Source organism: Macrobrachium nipponense, chromosome 15, assembly GCF_015104395.2.
Source record: "Macrobrachium nipponense isolate FS-2020 chromosome 15, ASM1510439v2, whole genome shotgun sequence".
NCBI lineage: Eukaryota > Metazoa > Arthropoda > Malacostraca > Decapoda > Palaemonidae > Macrobrachium > Macrobrachium nipponense.
In genome coordinates, this window is record NC_087208.1 from 34,558 (window position 1) to 59,181 (window position 24,624).

At 38.8% G+C, this 24,624-nt stretch overlaps 1 protein-coding gene across 3 annotated transcripts in view; it reads left to right on the forward strand.

The window, feature by feature from the left end:
* Positions 1-18,460: 18,460 nt before the first annotated feature.
* Positions 18,461-24,624, forward strand: part of LOC135226957 (zinc finger protein 260-like) — a 554,628-nt gene continuing 548,464 nt past the window's right edge. For all 3 annotated transcript variants that reach the window (XM_064266642.1, XM_064266641.1, XM_064266640.1), the window contains exon 1: positions 18,461-18,730. In XM_064266642.1, the coding sequence (XP_064122712.1) occupies positions 18,479-18,730 (252 nt within the window). In that variant the 5' untranslated portion in view covers positions 18,461-18,478. The remainder of the gene's footprint in view (positions 18,731-24,624) is intronic.

Consider the following 24,624-nt stretch of genomic DNA (forward strand, 5'->3'; position numbering starts at 1 on the left):
AAATGCTCTTAAAGAGGATCTTACTACAAGAGATCCACAGATCGTCGCTGTGTTGACTCGACACTCGTTGCAAGCAATTATCAACACTAGGTCGGAGTACATTGAGTTGAACTTCCTGTAATCCTTCATAAACATTTAACCTAGGCTAGAAAATAAACTGTGAAGGATGATATTTTCTGAATAGATAAAAATTAGGATTCCAAAACCTATGTTTAGGGAAATGTGCATATAAATAAGTAATGGAAAATTACAAAGATAGAAAATAACCAATCTGCTTAGTAAAAACGTAAGAAAGTATCATATTTTTTAGCAAAAATTCCCGTTTCGTATCATTCTAACCGGCGTCGTAAAAAAGTAAACTTTTTTGAAAAAGTATCACAAAGAGCATCATAATGCTAGTCGGTCCAAGCAAGAATTTATGCCAAATATATGCAATTTTGTGCAAGAATTATGCTATTAATCTATCATTATCTCATTTCTCTAATACATTTGAGCTAAAACAACGATGAATGGAATTTAAAACACTTATATATTAGTGAAAATGATACAAAGTGACGAACAGACAATATTATAACTAAAATAATTTGATGATCTTTACATGTTAGCAAACTCGAAATAAAACACCATTTTTCTTTAACAGATCACATACGCAATCACTAGTATACTATTTGATATGCAATCACTAGTATACTATTTGACAAATGTGTGAAGATCACACATACAAATGTGAAGAAAAACACAAATTTTACTTATTACTGCATCATTATCATGCCACTGAGAACCATTTTTCTTTAACAGGTAACATACACAATTAATAAATACTTGAAAATGTGTGAAAATTACTTCAAAGATAACATTTTGATATTTACTGAAAAATTAAAACTAAAAATAAAGGTAAACAAACAAACCAGTCTCTACTCAAGAAGAAAAACATACGTACTTATTACTTGATCATTATCATGCCACTGAAGCACCATTTTTCTTTAACAGATTACATACACAATGAATAAATACTTGAAAATTGTGTGAAAATCACTTCAGACATACCGTATAACTCGCATATCATGCGACTTTGAAACCTAATTTTGAAGCTAATTTTAAAGGGGTCGCATCATACACGCGGTATAAATTAGCGTACCTTCTATGCTTTCCCAAATCGGCAGATTGCGATAGTTACTACCGGAGGAAAACAGTAGATCTTTTAAAAAGTCATGCTTTACTTGTACTTCACTATATCCAGTGATATTGTATGCATTCTCATATTACTATTGTATTTTAAAATACAAAAGAGCGATCGTGCGCCATTTGCATTATTTTGGTTTATACAGCATGTTTAACTATTCTAGTCTAACCATCTATAATTTCCAAATCAGTTGATTAAGGCACAATACCGAAGGAATTTTTACTTTTGTTTTACTCGGTAAAAGAAACATTTGTTACTTGAACTATTACTTTTATTTTAGGATACGCAGTCACGTGACAAATTTATTAAAGTAAAAAAAAATGCATAAAATTAATAAACTAAATCCTCCAAAGTCGCTCTGCCGGTCCGTATCATCAAATACTGCTCTGAATTCTTCGCCATTAAGGCAGTCATATTCGTCATCCTCCAGATCTTTGATCATTTCATCTTCATATGGAAGGTATAGTCTTGCCACGTGGCGAGCTCTCTGGCGTTGCTTTTAAAGATCTTGCCCTTATGCTAATTTTACAATAACAACAAATGCCCGTGTTTGACAGACCTTGAATGTCCTTGGGACAAACCCCGAGGCTATAATTATAAGATTATAAGGGGTTTTCATTCCCAGGTACAATCTCCTTCCTATTCGGCCCTGCTCTCTCTCTCTCTCTCTCTCTCTCTCTCTCTCTCTCTCTCTCTCTCTCTCTCTCTCTCTCTCTCTCTCTCTCTCTCTCTCTCCATAAATCCTCAAGCTGTCCATGCGAGAGCTTTTTTATGGGACAACATAGGCCCGCATTTCGCATTTTCCATACCTAATTATTTGTATACGATTGCCCTTTCTCGGCTGTGAAGTTGATGTCTATCCATGGCTGTGAGATGACCAGGAATAACTTGTAGTCGGTGTCAAAGTCACTCCACACTTCAGTGAGGCCAAAACTTGCCATATCGCATTCAGCAATATTCAGTCATTGTTTCTTATCTATTATTTTGTCAGAGAGAGAGAGAGAGAGAGAGAGAGAACATTCCTCAATTTCATACACATCTATAGTGAATATATGTATCTTCATATGGAAATTGCCTCAAAAGCATCACTAACAAATGAGTTAATTGCTAAGTTTTGAACCCAACTAAGGAATGTTAATTTTTTTTGAATATAAATAAATACCCACAGTGGCATGACAAACGATCAGTAAATGTTAATAATGTTTTTTTCTTCATGAGTAAAGAATTACTTTTTTTTCCTTTGATAAGTTTTACTTTTTTCAGTAGTTATCATGCGACCCCCAAATTTTCACCAATAAACAGTGGTTTTATCATGTATCTCATTAAAAAAGAATCCCAAGATAATTAAAAAAGAATCCAAGATAATAAAATAATTGTAAAATAACACGCCTTTGAGTCGTAAATCATCTCTCTCTCTCTCTCTCTCTCTCTCTCTCTCTCTCTCTCTCTCTCTCTCTCTCTCTCTCAGGAATAAATACTGTAATTTGAGTCTTTCACCAACAGGTATCAGTAAATGTGTAGACATTGTGTGCGTGTTTAAAAAATGTGCAGTACACATTCCGATGTTTCGGTTTTGGAATTTTTCAGATTTCGAAATGTGAGGTCAGATGCATAATCAAAACAAACTTCACTACTGCAGCAAAAACAGTTTTCCCTTTATGTTTTTTTTTTCATTATTGTTATTTATTAATTACAGTTTATTTAAATAAATATTAATATAATATTGTTAAATGAATGTGAGATAACTAAGATCACCTATAACAGAATAGTGGGACGATTAATATCATATGTTCACTAATAGCTATTATTTTCAAAACAAACATTCCGTAAAACGCAAAAAAATATATGTACATGACAATCAAAATATAATAATGTTTTTCCTGTTCAACTTGTGAATTTTAACAATAAGTATGACTATATAATATATTTCACCATATCGATCTTGAAGTTGAAGAGTCGTAAAATTTTGAGAGGATGGTCCGGGAAAAGGATTTGTACTTCGTGATTACGTATCGCTACAACACCATGTGGTATTTTCATACCATTATATTGATGACGCATCGCTACGACACACTCGTATTTTTCATACCCCTATTCATTAAAGTTAAATGATCATATTGTATTATTGTTTTCACGAAGAAATAATTATATAAAGAAATTATTGAGTAATTTTTGCCGTCAGCAGTCAGAAAATCACGAACATGGTAACGTTTAAAACTAGTGCCATCCACGCCATATGTCTATAATAGAACAGAAGCAGAGGGCATTCATTGGATAACAGATCTCCATGGCTACCAACCAACCAATCAGGTGTTAGATATACTACTCTGTGAATTTCTTAGAATGAACGTTTACACACGCGAAGCTAACGATGATGTGTGTGTTTTGCATACAATACGTAGTTTTAGTTTTTATTAGTGTAAGTATTTTACTGATTACATGAAGAATAGAATGATTCCTTCTCATTACTTTGAATGCAAAATGGTTTGAAGATTCTTCCGCAAAAAGAAAAGAAAACAATTTCTTTAGAAGATGATACCTATTTACTAACGCGGTTGACATAGCTTCAAAACAAAATTCAGCTCTTTAATCTCTGGAAAAATGTTAATTAATTTTTCTGTCTGCTGGTCACAACTTTATATCCCCGGCGACTAACAACAACTGTTTTGGTCCTCCCACGTGTTTGATCGCATATCTGCCTGCCAAATTTATAACAACAAGAGATAAACCATTTCATCCATTACAAATATCAAATATTATCTTTTCCGTTACGCAGAATTCTAGATAAATTACGTAAGTTCACGATTGAATAAAGTTTTTTATTATGTAATAACAAGAAACGGAGTCAGATTTTCTAAACCATGGCATCTCATTTTGGTGCTGTTGCGAATATTTCAAACCAGTTCCACGTGCCTTTAAATCCATACTGACTGTACAGTCTGGAGGCAGTTCTCCCTTCTACACATATCTTGATTTCTTAATATCGTAGGTATAGAATAAATTGGTGAGCAAGGAAATATGAAATAAAGCATAACAGAGTAAGTTTGACGAGTGAGAAAATAAACAATCGTATACAAACAGATTCTCTCTCTCTCTCTCTCTCTCTCTCTCTCTCTGACAAAATAATAGATAAGAAACAATGACTGAATATTGCTTGAATGCGATAGGCAAAGTTTTGGCCTCACTGAAGTGTGGAGTGACTTTGACACCGACTACAAGTTATTCCTGTCCTCTCACAGCCATGGATAGACATCAACTTCACAGCCGAGAAAGGGCAATCGTATACAAAATAATTAGTATGGAAAATGCGAAATGCGGGCCTATGTTGTCCCATAAAAAAAGCTCTCGCATGGACAGTGAGGATTTAGGAGAGAGAGAGAGAGAGAGGAGAGAGAGAGAGAGAGAGAGAGAGAGCCGACAGAATGGATCTTGCTTCAAGACATGTGTCAGGAGCTTTGGAAGTTGTGGGGACGTCCTCTGGTCGACCTATTCGCGACGTCGAGGACGAAGAGGCTTCCTGTGTATTGCTCCCCGGTCCTAGACCCAGGAGCAATCGCTGTGGATGCATTGCTCTGGAGTGGAACGGGCCTAGACTTTTATTGCCTTCCCACCATTCAAGATCATTGGGGAAGTCATGAGGAAGTTTGCGGCTTCAGAAGGGGCAAGGTTGACCCTGATCGCCCCGATGTGGCCGGCGAGAGAATGGTTCACAGAGGTCATGTCATTCCTTGTAGACTTCCCAAGGACGTTGCCCTGGAGGAAAGATCTACTCAAACAGCCTCACTTCAAAAGTATCACCAAAACCTCTCCGCTCTGGGTCTGACTGCGTTCAGACTATCGAAAAGTTGGCCAGAGCGAGAGGTTTTCGAAAACAGCTGCGAAAGCAATCGCAAATGCAAGAAGAGCCTCTACAAGAGCTGTCTACCAATCGAAGTGGGCTTCCTTCAGGGCATGGTGTAGAAAGGAGGGAGTTTCCTCTTCCACGACCTCTGTGAGCCAGATAGCCGATTTTCTGCTTTTCCTTAGAAACGTGCAGAAATTGGCAGTCCCGACTATCAAGGGATACAAGAGCATGTTGTCAGCAGTTTTTAGGCACAGAGGCCTGCACCTCTCTGACAACAGGGATCTTCACGACCTCTTGAAATCGTTCGAGACCACGAAGATTCCCTCAGCGAGGCCGCCTTCATGGAAACCTTGACGTGGTTCTTAGACTTTTGATGTCAAGTCCGTTTGAACCTCTTCACTCAGCGTCTCTTCGGAACTTGACAAAGAAGGCTCTTTTCCTAACTTCTCTGGCGACGGCGAAGAGAGCTAGCAAAATCCAAGCTTTTAGTAGCCAAGTGGGCTTCAAAGGAGACAACGCTGTTGCTCTTGAGTCCAAACTTTCTTGGCTAAAAAACGTTGTTGCTCTCTAATCTGTAGCGAGTAAAGTTATTGCATAATCTGTAGCGAGTAAAGTTATTGCATAAAAATATCTTTGTCCTATTCTACATAACGGTATTTATTTGTCCTATTCTACATAACTTTATTTATAACATAACTATCGTATGATGGTTGAAATGCAAGTTAAATGAACGCTGTTATCCAATTGAACCAAATTATATTTTCATTAATAGATTGCATTGGCGGCACGTTTACCAAGTGAAAAATTTCCAGATTCCATTTGCTATTTTCACTTTTATTTCATCGTAATAAGAGCTTTACTTTATTTATTGTTTATCAGCATTAAAACAACAGTAAAATGTGTTCTTTCAAGCCCAGTTGTTTTGATCAAAGTAATTTTCTGTCATTTATCTATGCTTGTGTTTGATAGCATAAGTTTATGGGAGATTTATCCTTGTTGCCGATGCACAACAAGCCATTAGCAACTTGAACAGTTTTCTCAGCTTCAGCTACAACTTAGTTTAAATATAACAGTATATTTTCATTAATAGATTGCATTGGCGGCACGGTTACCAAGTGAAAAATTCCTGATTCCATCTGCTATTTTCACTTTATTTCATCGTAATATGAGCTTTACTTTATTTATCTTTTTCAACCATTAAAACAACAATAAAATGTGTTCTTTCAAGCCCAGTTGTTTTGATTAAAGTAATTTTCTGTCAATTTTATCTAGGGTTGTGTTTGATAGCATAAGTTATGGTAGATTTATCCTTGTTGCCGATGACAATAAGTCATTAGCAGCTTGAACAGTTTTCTCAGCTTCAGCTACAACTTGGTTTAAATATAATATATTTTCTTGTTTCATCTTTGATACAACTTAGTTTAAATTTAAAACACTATATTTCCTTGTTGCTCTCTAATCTGTAGCGAGTAAAGTTATTGCTAAAAATATCTTTGTCCTATTCTACATAACGGTATTTATTTGTCCTAATTCTACATAACTTTATTTATAACATAACTATCGATGATGGTTGAAATACAAGTTAAATGAACGCTGTTATCCAATTCAGTTGTGCTTGGCAAAAAAATTTTCTCCGTTTGTTCATGTCTGTACAGTAATACCCCAAACTTAGGCAATTCAATTTGCATGAATTCACAATAGCACAAACTCTCATCGGAACCCAACTAATTATCATTCACGAGTTGTTCGCAATAGAGCAAACATTTTCGAACCCTCCAGAAGTACTGCAAAACCCTGCCAAAAAGTGTTTGTTTAATTTATTATGCAAATTTTTAAATTTTGAAGATTTTCTGTACAAAAGTATTTATTAAAACTTATTTTTATTTTTGTACATGGATAACTATGCAGTTAGTGCATATATATACTTTTATAAGATGTGATTCCCACTCACAAAGTTACTGCAGTTTTCAAAGATTATATCCCCTCAGAAACTTTAATTTCTGAAGCATGTACTAATGTACTACAATTAGTATCAGTTTTCATGCAACTTTTAAAAATCAGAACAGAGATTTTGTGTATACTATTTATATTTTTGAAAATAAAACAGGCAGTAGGTAATTCAGTGTTAGTATAAAAGAACTCCTGATCAACTAGTAAAACAAAGTAGTTGTTCTGTGAAAATTACTTTTTTAACATCAGAGAAAAGTACTGGTACAATCTGTATGTACTACTATGTTACGTAATTACAGCACATACAGTTAATGGACTTTCGGAAGATGTGATCCCATTCGCACTTTTTAAAGATGATACCCCTCCTGAGTTTTACATATGTGATGTACTCTCTCTCTCTCTCTCTCTCTATCTCTCTCTCTCTCTCGTTTGTAGTTAGCTCTTGCACTAGTTCATGATTTAAATTTATTTAATTTTACTTTCACCCCCTGCAAATATTACTTATGTACATATATGTCTTCTTTATTTTATTTAATTGTGTGACCTCGTTATGACTGACTTATGAAGTTCACCTAGTGATGCAAAGAAAATGTTATTGTTATAATACAATTAAGTTTGTTCATACTTACCTGGCAGATATATATATAGCTGTATTTTCTGAAGTCCGACAGAATTTCAAAACTCGCGGCACACGCAGTGGGCGGCCAGGTGGTAGTACCCATTCCCGCCGCTGGGAGGCGGATATCAGGAACCATTCCCATTTTCTATTCATATTTTATCAATGCCACTGTCTCCTGAGGGGAGGAGGGTGGGCACTTTAATTTAATTATATATCTGCCAGGTAAGTATGAACAAACTTAATTGTATTATAACAATAACATTTTGTTCATGAAACTTACCTGACAGATATATATATAGCTGAATCCCACCTTCGGATGGTGGGAAGAGACAGAATAGGATTTGTAGGAAACTAAATTAAGTAGATGATGTACATCTTGGTTCCTCACCTGTTAGCAAAGTAGACTCTGTGATTACTGTCACTTAAGCCTGCTTCTGCTCAATCAGAGTTGCCAGCCAGGTGGAGACCTGTAGTGCTGGTGCGCTCTGGATGCTCTGTCAACGGGGGCGGGACCTCAACGTGACAAGACCATCAAACCATACATAAGAGGGCTATGAAGCAACTGACCACCACCTGACCAACTAGACCAAAAACCCCCTGAAAGTTAATCTAATGGATGGGAGATCTTCACACAAGATCTCACAACAACCAACCACAAAACATATTAAACTAACCTAACTAACTAACTAAGGGATAGGGAAAGAGCTACCTCCAGCCCCCAAGACTGTGTCTGCAGAAACGTATGGTCCAAGAGAACTACAGTCCTCGTAAATCGTTCTCACATCTCTAAAGTAATGTGAGGCGAATACAGAATTGCTCCTCCAAAAGGTGCCATCAAGAATGTCCTTGATTGATATATTCTTTTGGAAGGCAAGAGAGGTAGCGACAGCTCTGACCTCGTGAGCTTTCACTCGCAAGAGGCTCAAATCAGTCTTTTGGCAAGATGAATGAGCCTCTTTAATGACGTCCCTCAGAAAGAAAGCCACAGCATTCTTTGACAAAGGTAATTCCGGTTTCTTTCTTCACAGAGCACCAGAGATTACCTGAGGACCTCGTACCTCCTTGTTCTATGAACATAGAACTTGAGAGCCCTGACAGGACACAGGACTCTCTCTGGTTCTTGGCCCACCAGACTCGACATACCCTTAATCTCGAAGCTCTTTGGCCAAGGGTTAGACGGGTTCTCGTTTTTAGCCAAGAAAGTTTGACTCAAAGAGCAGACAGCGTTGTCTCCTTTGAAGCCCACTTGGCTACTAAAAGCTTGGATTTTGCTAGCTCTCTTCGCCGTCGCCAGAGAAGTTAGGAAAAGAGCCTTCTTTGTCAAGTTCCGAAGAGACGCTGAGTGAAGAGGTTCAAACGGACTTGACATCAAAAGTCTAAGAACCACGTCAAGGTTCCATGAAGGCGGCCTCGCCTGAGGAATCTTCGTGGTCTCGAACGATTTCAAGAGGTCGTGAAGATCCCTGTTGTCAGAGAGGTGCAGGCCTCTGTGCCTAAAAACTGCTGACAACATGCTCTTGTATCCCTTGATGGTCGGGACTGCCAATTTCTGCACGTTTCTAAGGAAAAGCAGAAAATCGGCTATCTGGCTCACAGAGGTCGTGGAAGAGGAAACTCCCTCCTTTCTACACCATGCCCTGAAGGAAGCCCACTTCGATTGGTAGACAGCTCTTGTAGAGGCTCTTCTTGCATTTGCGATTGCTTTCGCAGCTGTTTTCGAAAAACCTCTCGCTCTGGCCAACTTTTCGATAGTCTGAACGCAGTCAGACCCAGAGCGGAGAGGTTTTGGTGATACCTTTTGAAGTGAGGCTGTTTGAGTAGATCTTTCCTCCAGGGCAACGTCCTTGGGAAGTCTACAAGGAATGACATGACCTCTGTGAACCATTCTCATCGCCGGCACATCGGGGTGATCAGGGTCAACCTTGCCCCTTCTGAAGCCGCAAACTTCCTCATGACTTCCCCAATGATCTTGAATGGTGGGAAGGCATAAAGGTCTAGGCCCGTCCAACTCCAGAGCAATGCATCCACAGCGATTGCTCCTGGGTCTAGGACCGGGGAGCAATACAGAGGAAGCCTCTTCGTCCTCGACGTCGCGAATAGGTCGACCAGAGGACGTCCCCACAACTTCCAAAGCTCCTGACACACGTCTTGAAGCAAGATCCATTCTGTCGGCAGGATTTGGTCCTGTCGACTGAGAAGGTCCGCTCTAACGTTCTGCACTCCTGCGATGAATCTCGTCAGGATCGTGATCTTTCTCACCCTTGCCCACAGCAGAATCTCCTTTGCCAGGTGAAACAGAGTCCGGGAGTGTGTTCCTCCCTGATTCTTCAAATATGCGAGGGCTGTGGTGTTGTCCGAATTGACTTGGATAACTTTGTCAATATCTCTTCGAAGAACTGCAGCGACAGGAAGATCGCTGCCAGTTCTTTGACATTGATGTGCCAGGACTGCCTGTTCCCCTCTCCAGGAGCCTGACACTTCTTCCTATCCTAGTGTTGCTCCCCAGCCCAAAATGGAAGCGTCTGAAAACAACACTAGGTCGGGGCTCAGAAGATTTAGGGATAAACCCTCTTGTAACTTCTGAGGATCGAGCCACCATCGTTAGATGGCTTTTTACCGACTCTGTAATCTTCAAGATCGCATTGAGATCATCCTTGGCCTTCCATTCGTCCGCAAGGAAAAAACTGGAGAGGCCTGAGGTGCAGTCTTCCCAAAAAAAAGGAAACAAAACCTTTCCAGTGAGGAAATGTGCCCAGCAGACTCATCCCATTCCCTCGCCGAGCAAGTCTCTTTCCCCAAGAAGGCTGAGATTTCTCTAAGCCTAGCGGGTGACGTTCTGAGATGGAAACGCCGAAAAGCCACTGAATCCATCTGAATCCCCAGATACACAATGGACTGTGTCGGGGTCAGATGTGACTTTTCGAGGTTGACAAGAAGTCCCAGGGACTTCGCTAAGGCTAATGTTAACTGAAGGTCCTTCAGACATTTCTCCTTCGACGACGCTCTGACTTGCCAATCGTCGAGGTATAGGGAAACTCTTATCCCCGAAGAGTGTAACCACCTTGCCACATTCTTCATGATGACGGTAAAAACCATCAGAGCTGTGCTCAAGCCGAAACAAAGGGCTTTGAACTGCCAGACTTTGTTGCCTAAAACGAATCTTAGGTATTTTCTTGAAAGAGGGTGGATTGGAACGTGAAAGTACGCGTCCTGCAGGTCTAAGGACACCATCCAGTCGCCCGGTCTCAAGGCTCCTAGAACAGACTGAGGCGTCTCCATTTTGAATTTGATCTTTTCTACAAAAAGATTGAGCCTGCTTACGTCTAGGACTGGGCGCCAACCCGACGACTGCTTCGGTACCAGGAAAATCCTGTTGTAAAATCTTGGTGACCCCAGGTCCACGACCTGCTCCACCGCTCTTTTTTCGATCATTTGATCTAATAAATCGAACAGAATCCGTTTTTTCTCCCTGATATGACGGAGAAAGGTCTCTGGGAGTCGTGGATAGAGGAGGAGGATCCAAAAAGGGGATCTTGTAACCCTGCTCCACGATCTTGAGGGACCAAGGGTCCGTATCTCTCTCTCTCCATGCTCCCGCAAAAAACTTCAGTCTGGATCCGACTGGTGTCTGAAGGACATAATCTTCATTTCGATGTCTTGGGCTTGAAGGAAGCTCTTCCTCTTGAAAGCCCTCTCCCTCGAGGAGCTGCTCTCGAGGGAGGAACCCCACGAAAGGGTTTAACCTTCTTAGGAGGTCGTCCAAAAGAGGACGTGGAAGGAACTGCTGGACGTCTCGATGACTGAGCTAAGAGGTCCTGTGTAGCTTTTTCCTGCAAGCTACTTGCCAGGTCCTTGACCAAAGTCTGGGGGAAGAGATGGTTCGTAAGAGGTGAAAAGAGCAGTTCCGCTTTCTGAGCGGGTGTAACTGATCTAGCTGTGAAGTTACACAGCAGAGCTCTCTTCTTAAGGAATGCCGTTCCGAAGTGAGAAACTAGCTCTTCCGAACCATCCCTGACGGCCTTGTCCATGCACGATAGCACGCTGGACAGCTCCCCCAAACTGAGCGAGTCCGGGCTTCTAGATTGCAGATCTAGAACTCCCAAGCACCAGTCCAAAAAGTTGAAGACTTTGAGAGTCCGTAGCAGTCCTTTTAAGTGATGGTCGGTTTCCGTAGGAGTCCAAGACACCTTGGCTGTGGATAAAAGGGACCTCCTCTGGGAATCTACTAAACTAGAGAAGTCCCCTTGAGCTGACGAAGGGATCTTCACACCCACGTCTCCCTTGGTCTCGTACCAAACGCCCCCTTTACCACTGAGTCTAGAGGGAGGAAGGGCGAAAGTTGACTTGCCCTGATCCTTCCTTCGATCCATCCAGTCTTGGAGTTTCTTGAAGGCCCTCTTGGTGGACAGCGAAGTCTTCATTTCCACGAACTCCGGGGTCTTTCACGACTTGGAAGACGAAAACTGCGAGGGAGGAGACTTGGGAGCTGCAGGCTGAAACTTGTCCCCGAAAGACGAGCGCAACAGCCGCACAAGAACCTTGTAGTCCGAGACGGACAAAACAGAAGAAGGTTCCTCTTCAATCGAGTCCGCCGGACTACTCAACTCTCCTTCTTCCCTAAGAGGAATAGGAGACCGCCCCTCCGGAGAGGGCGTACGTCCAGCGGGTCTGGCCTTGATCAAAGACCCCCGCTGCTTAGAAGCAGAAGCCTCATCTAAGCTAACATCCTTACGACGATCCTTACTGCTCGAAGGAAGCAGAGCGTCTTGATGGCGATGAGCATCCTTAGAGACGACCGAGACTGCCTTACTTCCAACAGAAGCGTCCTTACGCTTCTTAAACGAGCGAACAGAATTCGAAGATAACGCGTCTTTCTGAATGTTAACGAACTCCTTATAAGGAGACACGTCACTACGAGCGTCCTGCTGCACGTCCTCCTCCTGCTCGGCGTCCTCCGAAGCGTCCTGGCAAGCGTCCTGCTGAGTGTCCTCAAAAGCGTCTTGAGCGTCCTCTCGAGTGTCTCGTCGAGCAGCCTGCCCATGACGTTGAGAGGGTACGAAAGCATCCTGACGACCAGCTCTCCTACCAGGAGAACGAGATTGGCGATTAACCGAAAAAGACGCATTCGGCGAAAGAGACGAACGCGGAGAGGGAGAAGGAGACTGCTTCGTCCTCTTGACAGGCAGCCTGACGTCCTTCCTCGGCTTAGGCTCGACTGCTGCTGGGCGAGTCCTCTGAGCCATCAGAGAAGATAACTGGTCCTGAAGGGACAAAAGGATGTTCTTCGTAGGCGAAGAACCAACAGAAGGAGCAGGACTGAGCCTGCGAGAAGACGAGGGGCGAGGGGACACCTCCTTCCTTCTCACAGGTACAGCTACCTGCTTCTCCAAAGCGCGACTGTAGCGCATCTCAGCGTCATCACCGGATGACATCCTACCTCTCTTCTGAGGCGGAAAGGCGTCATACGCATCCAGAGAAGAGCGCAACAAAACTGGAGAGATAGGATGTGAAGCGTCCTCACTACGAAAAGTCCTTTTCAGAGGACGTGAGTCTCTCCGAGCGCTCCACCCCTTGCGCGGGGAGGACGCCTCGTAGGACGAAAAACAGTCCTTAAGGATACGCGCCCGTGCGCGCTCCTTGGCAGCCTGGGAACTTGCAACATGGCCTGCCGAAGGGACGCCAGATCGGTGGGGAGCCCCTGTAACCCTCTTGCGGCTTTCGACATATCCACTCCCTGAGTCCTGGGAGTCCGATAGCGGTCTAGGCCTAGAGGCATTATGGGGTTGATCTGACGCCCCCTCCACAACACTAGGGGCACGATCACACACTTTCACAGAGCCAGTTTCTAAGGCCAACACTTTTGATTCAAGAGTACGCAACGACTCCAAAATCAGAGAAAGGGCATTACCTTCTCCAGACACAGAATCAGGGCCCGAAGGCAACATCACAGGTTTAGGAGATACAAATTCTACAGATGTTAAAGCAGGTGAAATGTTAGTTCCCTTACCTTTAGTAGAACCGCTTTTGGAGGAAGACCTCCTGATCCTATTGCGTTCCAATTTACGCCGATAGGAATCATACACCTTCCATCCATCATTGGTCAATCCTTCACATTCATTGCACCGATCATCCAACAAACATACATGCCCCCTACACCCTACTGTGTGGGGATCTACCGATGATTTAGGTAGCCTCACTTTACAATCACTCTTCACACACACTCTGAAACTCACTGCACTTGATCCAGACATCACGTTTACAGAAAAGCCAATCCAAAATAAAAAAACAGTCCACTATTGCGTATGCCAATCCAACAATCCAGAATCAATAACCAAAAGACAATCCAGATACTTAAATACGAGTAAATCCAAAGATCCTAGGCGGAGGTACTGCAAACAGTTGTTTACAGCACCGGCGACAGAAAAAATATGAATAGAAAATGGGAATGGTTCCTGATATCCCCCTCCCAGCGGCGGGAATGGGTACTACCACCTGGCCGCCCACTGCGTGTGCCGCGAGTTTTGAAATTCTGTCGGACTTCAGAAAATACAGCTATATATATATCTGTCAGGTAAGTTTCATGAACGAAACTTTTACTCTGACAGAAAAAGAAAATGGCATCCTATGAATTAGGGGTAATGTTAGTATACGTACCAAAGTGGATATGTATGTACATAGTAGTTACTGTAACTTTTATGCCAACCAGTTATTCCTTTTTCAAGGGTAATGTATTAAAACTAACTTTTAAGGGGACCGTCTGTTATGTTGTGTATTTTTTTTTTTTTTATTATGCAAAATGCATAATTTCCATATATGTTTTAGATATATATAATACCTTCATCATGCAAAAATTTCAAGTCATTTGAGCAAAAACTATTAGTTTTATTAGCAAAAATTATAATTTAAAAAAAATTTAGGTAGTGATTTCTCCGCTAATATAACATCATTTGTATTGAAAATCATACCATAAAAACTACTGTATATACGGAATAATCCTGTGTGAACAGAATTTTGATAATTTTTTTTTTTTTATTGATTTTTTTCTTTTTTTTATTGATTTTTTTCTTTGTCTACACACACTGACAGAAAAAGAAAATGGCATCCTATGAATTAGGGGTAATGTTAGTATACGTACCAAAGTGGATATGTATGTACATAGTAGTTACTGTAACTTTTTATGCCAACCAGTTATTCCTTTTTCAAGGGTAATGTATTAAAACTAACTTTTAAGGGGACCGTCCGCTATGTTTGTATTTTTTTTATTATGCAAAATACATAATTTCCATATATGTTTTAGATATATATAATACCTTCAATCATGCAAAAATTTCAAGTCATTTGTTTGAGCAAAAAACATTAGTTTTATTAGCAAAAATTATAATTTCAAAAAAATTTAGGTAGTGATTTCTCCGCTAATATAACTCATTTGTATTGAAAATCATACCATAAAAACTACTGTATATACGGGAATAATCCTGTGTGAACGAATTTTGATTTTTTTTTTTATTGATTTTTTTTCTTTTTATTTTTTTATTGATTTTTTTTCTTTGTTCCTACACATCTGACAGAAAAAAAGAAAATGGCATCCTATGAATTAGGGGTAATGTTAGTATATGTACCAAAGTGGATATGTATGTACATAGTAGTTACTGTAACTTTTTATGCCAACCAGTTATTCCTTTTTCAAGGGTAATGTATTAAAACTAACTTTTAAGGGGACCGTCCGCTATGTTGTGTATTTTTTTTTTTTTTATTATGCAAAATACATAATTTCCATATATGTTTTAGATATATATAATACCTTCATCATGCAAAAATTTCAAGTCATTTGAGCAAAAAACTATTAGTTTTATTAGCAAAAATATTATTTTAAAAAAAATTTAGGTAGTGATTTCTCCGCTAATATAACATCATTTGTATTGAAAATCATACCATAAAAACTACTGTATATACGGAATAATCCTGTGTGAACAGAATTTTGATTTTTTTTTTTTTTATTGATTTTTTTCTTTGTCTACACACTCAATAAAATTGTAAAAAAAAGAAAGAAAGAAGAAATTGGCTCACAAGGAATTATGGGATTTTTATTCCTCTTTTCAATGATATCTTTCTCTCTAAAATTGGATAATAAACAACCGAGTAATTGCTACCGACATGCGCAAAAGTATGTTTTTGAGTTATGAGCTCCCAAAGATTTGCTATGTAAATTTGTGCTTTTTCTTTTTTATAAAAGTCAAAACAACATTATTATAATTACTTTATTTGTACTTTTAGTGTTGATTTCTACATCAAGGATCCTGGTCCTTCCCCTAAAGCTGGCCTCACACTAGGCATTTTTTTCTCGAGCACCGCGAGCCGTTGCTGCAGAGAATGAAAAACCGGGAGCTTTTAGCTCGAGATTCTAGCTTCCCAGCAGGACGGGAAGCAGCCAGCACGAGCCGCGAGCCACAGCATAGTGTAAACAAACAAGATGGCTGCTGCTGATAGGACGTACTCTCTGAGCCACTCTTGAACCACAAACGTTTTTTGTTACTCTGCATTCACGTAAGTTTCCGAGAAATAAACCCACTGCAGCCGCATTTTGCAACAGTCCGACAATTTCTGGGCGCCATGATGATATCAGCTGATCAGTTTTGTTTTTTTACTTTTTCCTACGGCTCCTCGAAACCACGAGTTCCTAGTGTGACGATACAACACTTTTGCTCAGCGAGCATCGGCTGGATGCTGGCCAAAACCACGAGCAAGAAATGACTAGTGTGATACCAGCTTAAAAGTGCTATTAAATACCCTAAGCGTGACACGAGCGGGAGCTGATAACAATGAATTTTGTGTCTTCAGCATGCTCCTGGCCTTCGCTAATTTTGCTAGCCTTAGTTGCTGAGTAGCCTTCTGATCTTATGGTAACTTCGGCATGCTATAAGTTCACTAAAGCTGGTATCACACTAGTCATTTCTTGCTCGTTGGTTTTTGGCCAGCATCCAGCCGATGCTCGCGAGCAAAAGTGTTGTATCGTCACACTAGGAACCCGTGTTTCGAGGAAGCCGAAGGAAAAAGTAAACAAAACTGATCAGCTGATATCATCATGGCGCCCAGAAATTGTCAGACTTGCAAAATGCGCTGCAGTGGTTTATTTCTTCGGAAACTTACGTGAATGCAAGAGTAACAAAAAACGTTTGTGGGTTCAAGAGTGGCTCAGGAGAGTAACGTCCTATCAGCAGCAGCCATCTTGTTTGTTTACACTATGCTGTGGCTCGCGGCTCGTGCTGGCTGCTTCCCGTCCTGTTCGGAAGCAAGAATCTCGAGCTAAAGCTCCCGGTTTTTCATTCTCGCAGCAACGGCTCGCTGCTCGAGAAAAATGCCTAGTGTGAGGCCAGCTTAAGAAGTTATAAAAACAACGTAAATAGCTAGTAACCAAACACAAGTGCGTAATTGCATGTAACTCCTTTGACGTCTGTGGCGTAACTGAGTCATTCGCTGAGTCTCGCCTATAAATAACCGCTCTGAGCAGCTTCCCTCTCACACAGTGTCACACTACCTTCATTGCTACCAGATGTATGAGAATTTCAAAAAAAAATCTTAAAAATCGCTGTATATATGCAAAAAATAAACACGCAAAAACGATTCTGTCAAACTCAGTCATACAGACGACGCAGTTGCGATGACGACGTCATTTAAAAATCGCTATATCTTCATTATTTGTAAAAATAATTGGCTGAAACTTCTGGAAAGCATGCACAGCATGTTTCTGCATAGATACAAGTAATAACTCTATTTTTTATTTTTTCAAGTTGACATGTCATCCGCCATAGTGGACGGTCCCCTTAAATTACAGAAACTTAAATTTTATTTAAAAGTTAGCATAATACTTAGGGAGCATATTAGGGTCATCTTTGGTGTTCAAACTCTAGACGTAAGCATTTATTAGCAACTTCAGAGACCGTGCTAAACTTATGCGAAATTTCCCCTTGTGCGAGGGGGTCTGGAACCTAACCTCACGTAAGTTCGGGGTATTATTGTACACATTTATGCAACGAGTATAACATTAAAACAATACTTTCATAATTTTCTTTTGCTGTTTGTGAACTTATTTAACTATGAGATGGGATAAAGTTAGGCTGTGTAATTTAGTCCCTGTTGCTCCCCGATTGTATGCTGCTGCTTGCACCCATTGCAAGCAAAATTTATACATTTCAAAATATCTTATCAGTATTGCTAACCCCATCTTAAAATTTGATTATCGGAAGACTAATCATTGTAACTTGAACGCCACCTGTAGTACATTGTACCAAACTTTATGATATCTTTTACATACTCTGTCTATTGATGTTTTATACAATATTTGTTAAGAAATGTGTTTTCCTTATTTAATAACATGAAGCATGAAAATATGGGATAGCATTTTAAGGGTTGGAATGGATTAAAGGCATTTTAAATATTTCCAATGGCAAAAATTGATGTGATGTGCGAGCAAATTGAGCTCCGAGCTTGGCCACGGAATGAATAAAACTCATAGGTCAAGTCTTATGTAGGTAAAGTAACACAAAAACAAGTATATTAAAAGTGTGGAAGTTCAGGAGGCCTGTATGAAAAATAAGAGACTAGGAAGAATGTAAAGATTTTCTAAGGAAAGTAGAGGCAATCGGAATTAACCCGAAGTATATTGCTTCCAGGAGACAAATCAGACCCACGGATTAAAGAGAGGTAAAAGGTAATGGTAGGCTTTTAAAACTCAGAGAAGTGCTTTTGGCAATGTAGGGGACAATGCCTAAATCACCATGGAGGTGCTGATAGGTAGTAGTTTAGTACATTTTAGTTTTGTGCATTCTGTTTTATGTTTTAATGTTGTATTTCTTTTTGCAGATCACATAAGTCATCTGGAGTTATGAGTAACATATTAAATGTAAGGGAAGTAGGTACCTCAACTCGCCCATCTTTACAATCTTCCTCATTGTTCAAGGTAAAGAATAATCGAAGATGTGCTATTAGAATGGGATTCAACAAACTTCCATCATCAAGATGTAGGACAGTTTTAAATGCTATTCAAGAAAAGCCAACATTGAGTATTGGCCAAAGAGATGTTGCTCATCTGTGGACGACTGCTAAGTTAGAATATGTGCCTAAGGGTTTTGTAAAGGTAAGTTATGTCAAGTTTTCAAATCATTGGCAAGTAGCATTATTATGTTCTGGGTGGGTTTGCCAGGTTTGAAATGAATTTTAAGTGAAAATGAGGACGTGACAACCAGGTGCTAAGCGCCACCACCGTCAAAACCGAGATTTTCACAGAAAACGGTACATCGTAATCATAAAAATTTCTTAATGTGGATATGGGGCTTTCTGGCCCTACAATAAGGTAGAAAATTCCATAGAAGTCAATGCATGTTTCACCTCAAAAATTTGTAGCTCGTGGCGAATAAATGCTTAGAACCAGGTGTCATCTCGCATCGCGTCCCTCCACCACTCAGCGTCGAGATTCCCAGGATAGCTGCAGCTTATCATAGTGCTTCGTCAGTGAGTGAGTAGGCATCTCGGCCAATCACAGCGTGATGCACGCTCACGAGCCAATCAGCGCGCACGAAGCATAGCGTCACGGGATGTGGCAGAATGTAAACAAAACTCACTGACCACCGATGACGACAACTTGCGCGGATTGGATTATGTTGGTGTGTTGAGTGTTAAATAAAAAAATTTTAGTATCATTATTATTATTGATTATTATTACCGTAATTTTTTGTTTTTTTTACATTATTTTGGGTGCATACACATTAATATTGGGGTTGGTTTTTATTATTTTTGATGTTTATCTGTATTGGTATTTTTGGGGTATTTTTGGCATATTCCTATAAACTTTGATAATACTGATTTTGAACTTTTCTATGTATTTACATGATTTGGAGCTGTTTTAGGGTGTATTTCCATTGATATTGTTATGGTTTTTAATATTTTTGATGTTCGTAGGTATTTTTGGCATTTTCTGGTATTTTTCAATAAACATGGATATTAATAATGGTTTTGAACTGTTTTCTTTGTATTTACATGATTTTGAACTGCTTTAGGGTGTACAGTGGAACCTCAACAAACGAAAGTTCCTACTTATGAAAAATCCAAGTTACGAAAGCAAAGACAAAGATTTTTTTGCATCTGCATACAAAAATAATTCAGGTTGTGAAAGGGTAAAGTCCGAGATTCGCCCGGACCACCGAGAACAGTTTTAAAACTTGCGCACTGCCAACTGAGTAGACTCGCCACCATCCTCCCGCTCTCCCATTGGTTCCTGATGCTAGTCACTGCCATAAGATCCTGTTCTCCCATTGGTCAGCATCATGCCTCTATGTAAAGGCGTTGCTTGACCATTTTTTGCCGCAGCGTTATCGTAAACACCTGGAATTCATTCATTCACATATGTTGTTAACATAAATTCGTGTTAGTGATTTCGCTTTCGTTGTACTGTAAGTTACTTTATCGTGTTGCGTGTGAATTGAATTACTTATGTTATTAGCTATGGGTCCCCAGAATGTTGCTGAAGTTCGCGGAAAGAAAAGGATGCTCTCTATGGAGAATGAAGAAGGAGATAATCAAGAAGTGTTAATGTTTTCTGCCATTTGTTAATGTGTTTTGTAAAGTTTAGTGTTAATGTTTTCTGCCATTTTTTTTGTTTTTTGTAAAGTTAAGTGTTCATGTTTTCTGCCATTTGTCTTCCTCCTCTGTCGCCACTTTCGGAGATCGCCTCACTCGAAAGGTAAGGTTCCACATTTTACTACATATGTACGTACATGTACATAAAGTATTTATTCTACCATGTACACTAATACACTTTATTTAGAGGTACGTACTATAATATAGGTTATGTTAGGTATTGAGTGGTCCAAATTGTTTTATTTCATTGTTTATTGGTCAATTTAGCTTTATTATGAAATTTACTGTGGTGTTTTTGTAGGGCTTGGAACGAATTAGGCAATTTACATGTAAAACATAGTTCAAGACACAAAAAAATCAGGTTACGAAGGCTGCTTTGGAACTGATTATTTTCGTATCCTGAGGCACTACTGTATTTCCATTTATATTGTTATTGATTTTGTAATTTTTTTATGTTTCGTCTGTCTTTTTGATATTCAGTATTTTCCTAAAAACTTACAAATCTGACACTTACAAAAAGAACTTTGATCTTTAGCTTTAAAGTCCAACAAACTCCATTTTAAATACCTATTACAGTTACCGAGCTACAAGACTTTAACTTGCAATTAGTTATTTTTTAAAAATTGGCGCTTAACACCTTCTGGTTCTCTGCTCCTCAAATTGCCTTGGGAGCCAACACCCAGATCTCAGAACACAAGCTGTAAATGTAACTAGTGCTCAGACTTACTGTCAGTTATATTTAAAGCAAAAGAAAATGGAAGGATACCTTGAAACCAGTGGATATTTTAACTAATTTATTTATAGTTCAACAACCAGAATTAATCTTGGCTGGCTTGTAATCTAACCATCTATTGCACATGCAATATGCCACAGCAATTATAGTTACAAATGAATGGAATAAATCTGGTTAGGATACCTCCTCATTTTGGGACCACTTTGACGTCGTGAGGGGCTATCGAACCTCAGGAATTTCTTCCCAGGTTTGAACCCAAAATTTTCCATGTCTAATAAAGAAGAAAACGTATAACTTGGATTGAAGTTAAATCCAAAGGTAAATAGTGGGAACTGTGATAGATCCATTGTCAACCCGACAATGTTTGGACCTGGTTTTCCAGGCAGAACTTTTCAGTGGATTCCAGGGGGCCCTGGTTCTAGGAATAGAACTCTGGGCATTCTGTCTGGTTTGCCCATGATGTGGTTAGGATGGGGATAATTGTATTTTTGTAATACTCTTAGTCCTACCAAGCAGGTATTGCTTACACTTGGGCCATACACTAATCATTTATGCCATCCCCTTTTGGGGTAGGGTAGGGATGCGAACATTTGAGAGTCAATTTCTCATTTGTGCCATTGGCGGAAGATTTAACTTTACGAAAAGCTAATGATATCTTTTCAAAATGACTCATTTTTTTTTCTTTCTTTAATTTTTTTATAAATACGACTAATGTTTTTAGTACCTCTGGGCCCCTTGATGGACAAAATTTGGCACAGTTGAAATCCATTGGAAGTTTATCCCTGAATCTCCCTCAGTCAATGAAATTCTACAAAAAAGTAAAAACCAATCGGAAAATTCAAACATAATAGTGGAACCATATGTTACAGAGAGGAAACAGATCTGATACACAGATAACCCACATCAGGCAAGGTTAAAAAAGAAATGGAAACTATCATCTTAACCCAACACTGGTGCATTTTGATCATCTTTTTTGGACCAGATAACTGGTCGATATTTCTAGTACTTGAAGCTGAAAATAAAATAATAGCAATACTAGAAAACAAATTATTGAACATATGTCCAACACAAGAAGTGGAGTGCCAATATATTAAAGAAAATGAATGGTTACTTCAGGTAACCACAAAAAAATAGTCCACCCCCTTTTTAAATATAAAAGAAATAAATGGCACAAAAATAACAAGAAGTCATGAAACATTAAATTATATACAGGGCACAGTCATTTTACCCAACATTGAAGAAGGAATACCCTCAAAACACTTGATACAGTAGAGCCTCGGTTCTCAACGATAATTCGTTCCAGAAGGAGCGTCGAAATTCGATATATCGAGAACTGAATCAAGTTTTTTTCCCATAAGAAAACTAACGAAAATGGATTAATCCGTTCTTGACCATCAGTTATTACCCTAACCTTGCCTTTTTATACAATACATTACATGTAAATTACAACTAAATAAGTTAAAAGTTAAATAAATATCATGTTAAACATATATTTATAATTTTAAATGTATAATATACAGTATAAAAAAAAACTAGCCTGTGTCCAACTGATTGTTGACCAAGCTCCATAGGCTACCTAGGTAAATAGTAAGTAGAACGTAGTGTAGTGGGTGGGCATAAAACGTGTTGCTAACATAATAAAAACATTGAAAAGCAAGTCTAATTATTACAGTAAATTAATAAACTTAAAATTAAACCCAATTTATATTTATCAAAAACTTGCACAAATTTGCCTACAGTAAGTCGGCATTTAAGGATGTAAACAAACCATAGCGCAGCCCTGGTGGTTTATATCGGGACTATGGTAGTAAAGAAACCATATCTCGCTATAAGCCCTAGAAACATTTACATTCGATATTAATTTATGGTAAATCTTTTACAGAGTCAACTGCAATACTATATACAAAATCGCTTGAAAATTATCTTTCAGTAAATGTAATGTTATGATACTAACGATTTTGTTTCATAAATGTCCTTATAAAAAAAGGTGCGTCTTTTACGGCAAAATTGTCCAATATCAAGGGCTGGTTTCAAGCTTATGGACTTTGACAATTATTATGGTACTGCATGGTACATGTATACGTACGCATAAGTAAAAAGAATCTTTCTTAATGTCTTTAATTACTATACCATTACGTACCAGCATCTCTTGAGTTTAATATCAAGGTAACTTTTTTTTTTTTTTTTTTTTCAAGAGGACGATTATAAACGAAGCATACAGATTGCGTTTGTTACCGCACACGCGTTGCATATGGTAAACTGTGTCACTACCAGACCTCATACATAAACATTGACGTCTTTTTACAGTAGACATAAAAGAATCGTCTTAATTTCTATAATTATTCTATACCATAGCGGCTTCTCTGATTAAGCTAAGGCTAACCTCCTCTTTACCAGCAAGCTTAACAAAGATTAAGATTGTGTTCGCTACGAACAAGGCACAACGTTACGTATGTGACAGTGGTTTCACTACCAAATCTCACACGTAAACAATTGACGTATTTTTACAGTAGCATAAAAGAATCTACAGGTAGTGACCGACTTACAACCGCAATTGGTTCTGCAAAACAAGTCGTAACTTGATTTGGACGCATGTCGAGTCTGCTAAATTACCGTAGAGTTTTATCGTACATATACATATTGTGTATGATATTGACATCATCTGAAAGTCATATTTTATCAACATTTTCTTATATTATTACTTATATTATCATATTTAAGTCATAATTCTTATTTATTTAACATTCATTATCATTAAAAACCATTGTATTACCATTCTTAGTGCATATTCTTACTGTCATATATGTATTACTTTACGATACCCTTTCACAAGTTCATATACGTATGTAAAAATTCAACCCCTTCTTTAGCTAGTTTATTTTGCTGTCTTTTTCTTTAGAATGTGTATTATATTTCCTAGTTATGATTTCTTTACATTTTTGTAGCATGTGTAACATCTCACACCTATGTATAAAAATATAAAAATAATCATAACTATTAAATACAATGAAGTCTAAAGAAAACAAAGATAGCAAAATAAATTAACTAAAGAAAAGGTTGAACCTACAAACGTAGCAATATGAAACAATGTGATGTGTGGAGAACGGGTACGTCTGACGACTTTGACAAACGTTAACAGTAAGGCGTAGTAATGACGTGTACATTACTACGCCTTACTGTTAACGTTTGTCAAAGTCGTCAGACGTACCCGTTCTCCACACATCACACTGTTTCATATTGCTACGTTTGTAGGTTCAACCTTTTCTTTAGTTTCATTGTACGTATTTCCTAGTTATGATTATTTTTATACCATTTATATCGTCTCTCTACACGACATTACTACTCCTTGCTGTTACATTCGCCAAACGTTTGTCCAAACTGTTTCTCCTCACATCATACTGTTTCATAATGCTTCGGTTGTCACGTTCATATAAAAATTCATCCTTTTTTTTTTTTTTTAGTTAATTTACTTATTGTATTTCCTAGTTATGATTTCTTGGAATTTTTTATACCATTTGTAACGTCTCTCTACGTACTGTTACATTCGCCAAACGTTTGTCCAAACTGTTTCTCCTCGCATCATACTGTTTCATAATGCTTCGGTTGTCACGTTTCATATAAGAATTCAGGCCTTTTTTTTTTTTTTTTTTTTTAGTTAATTT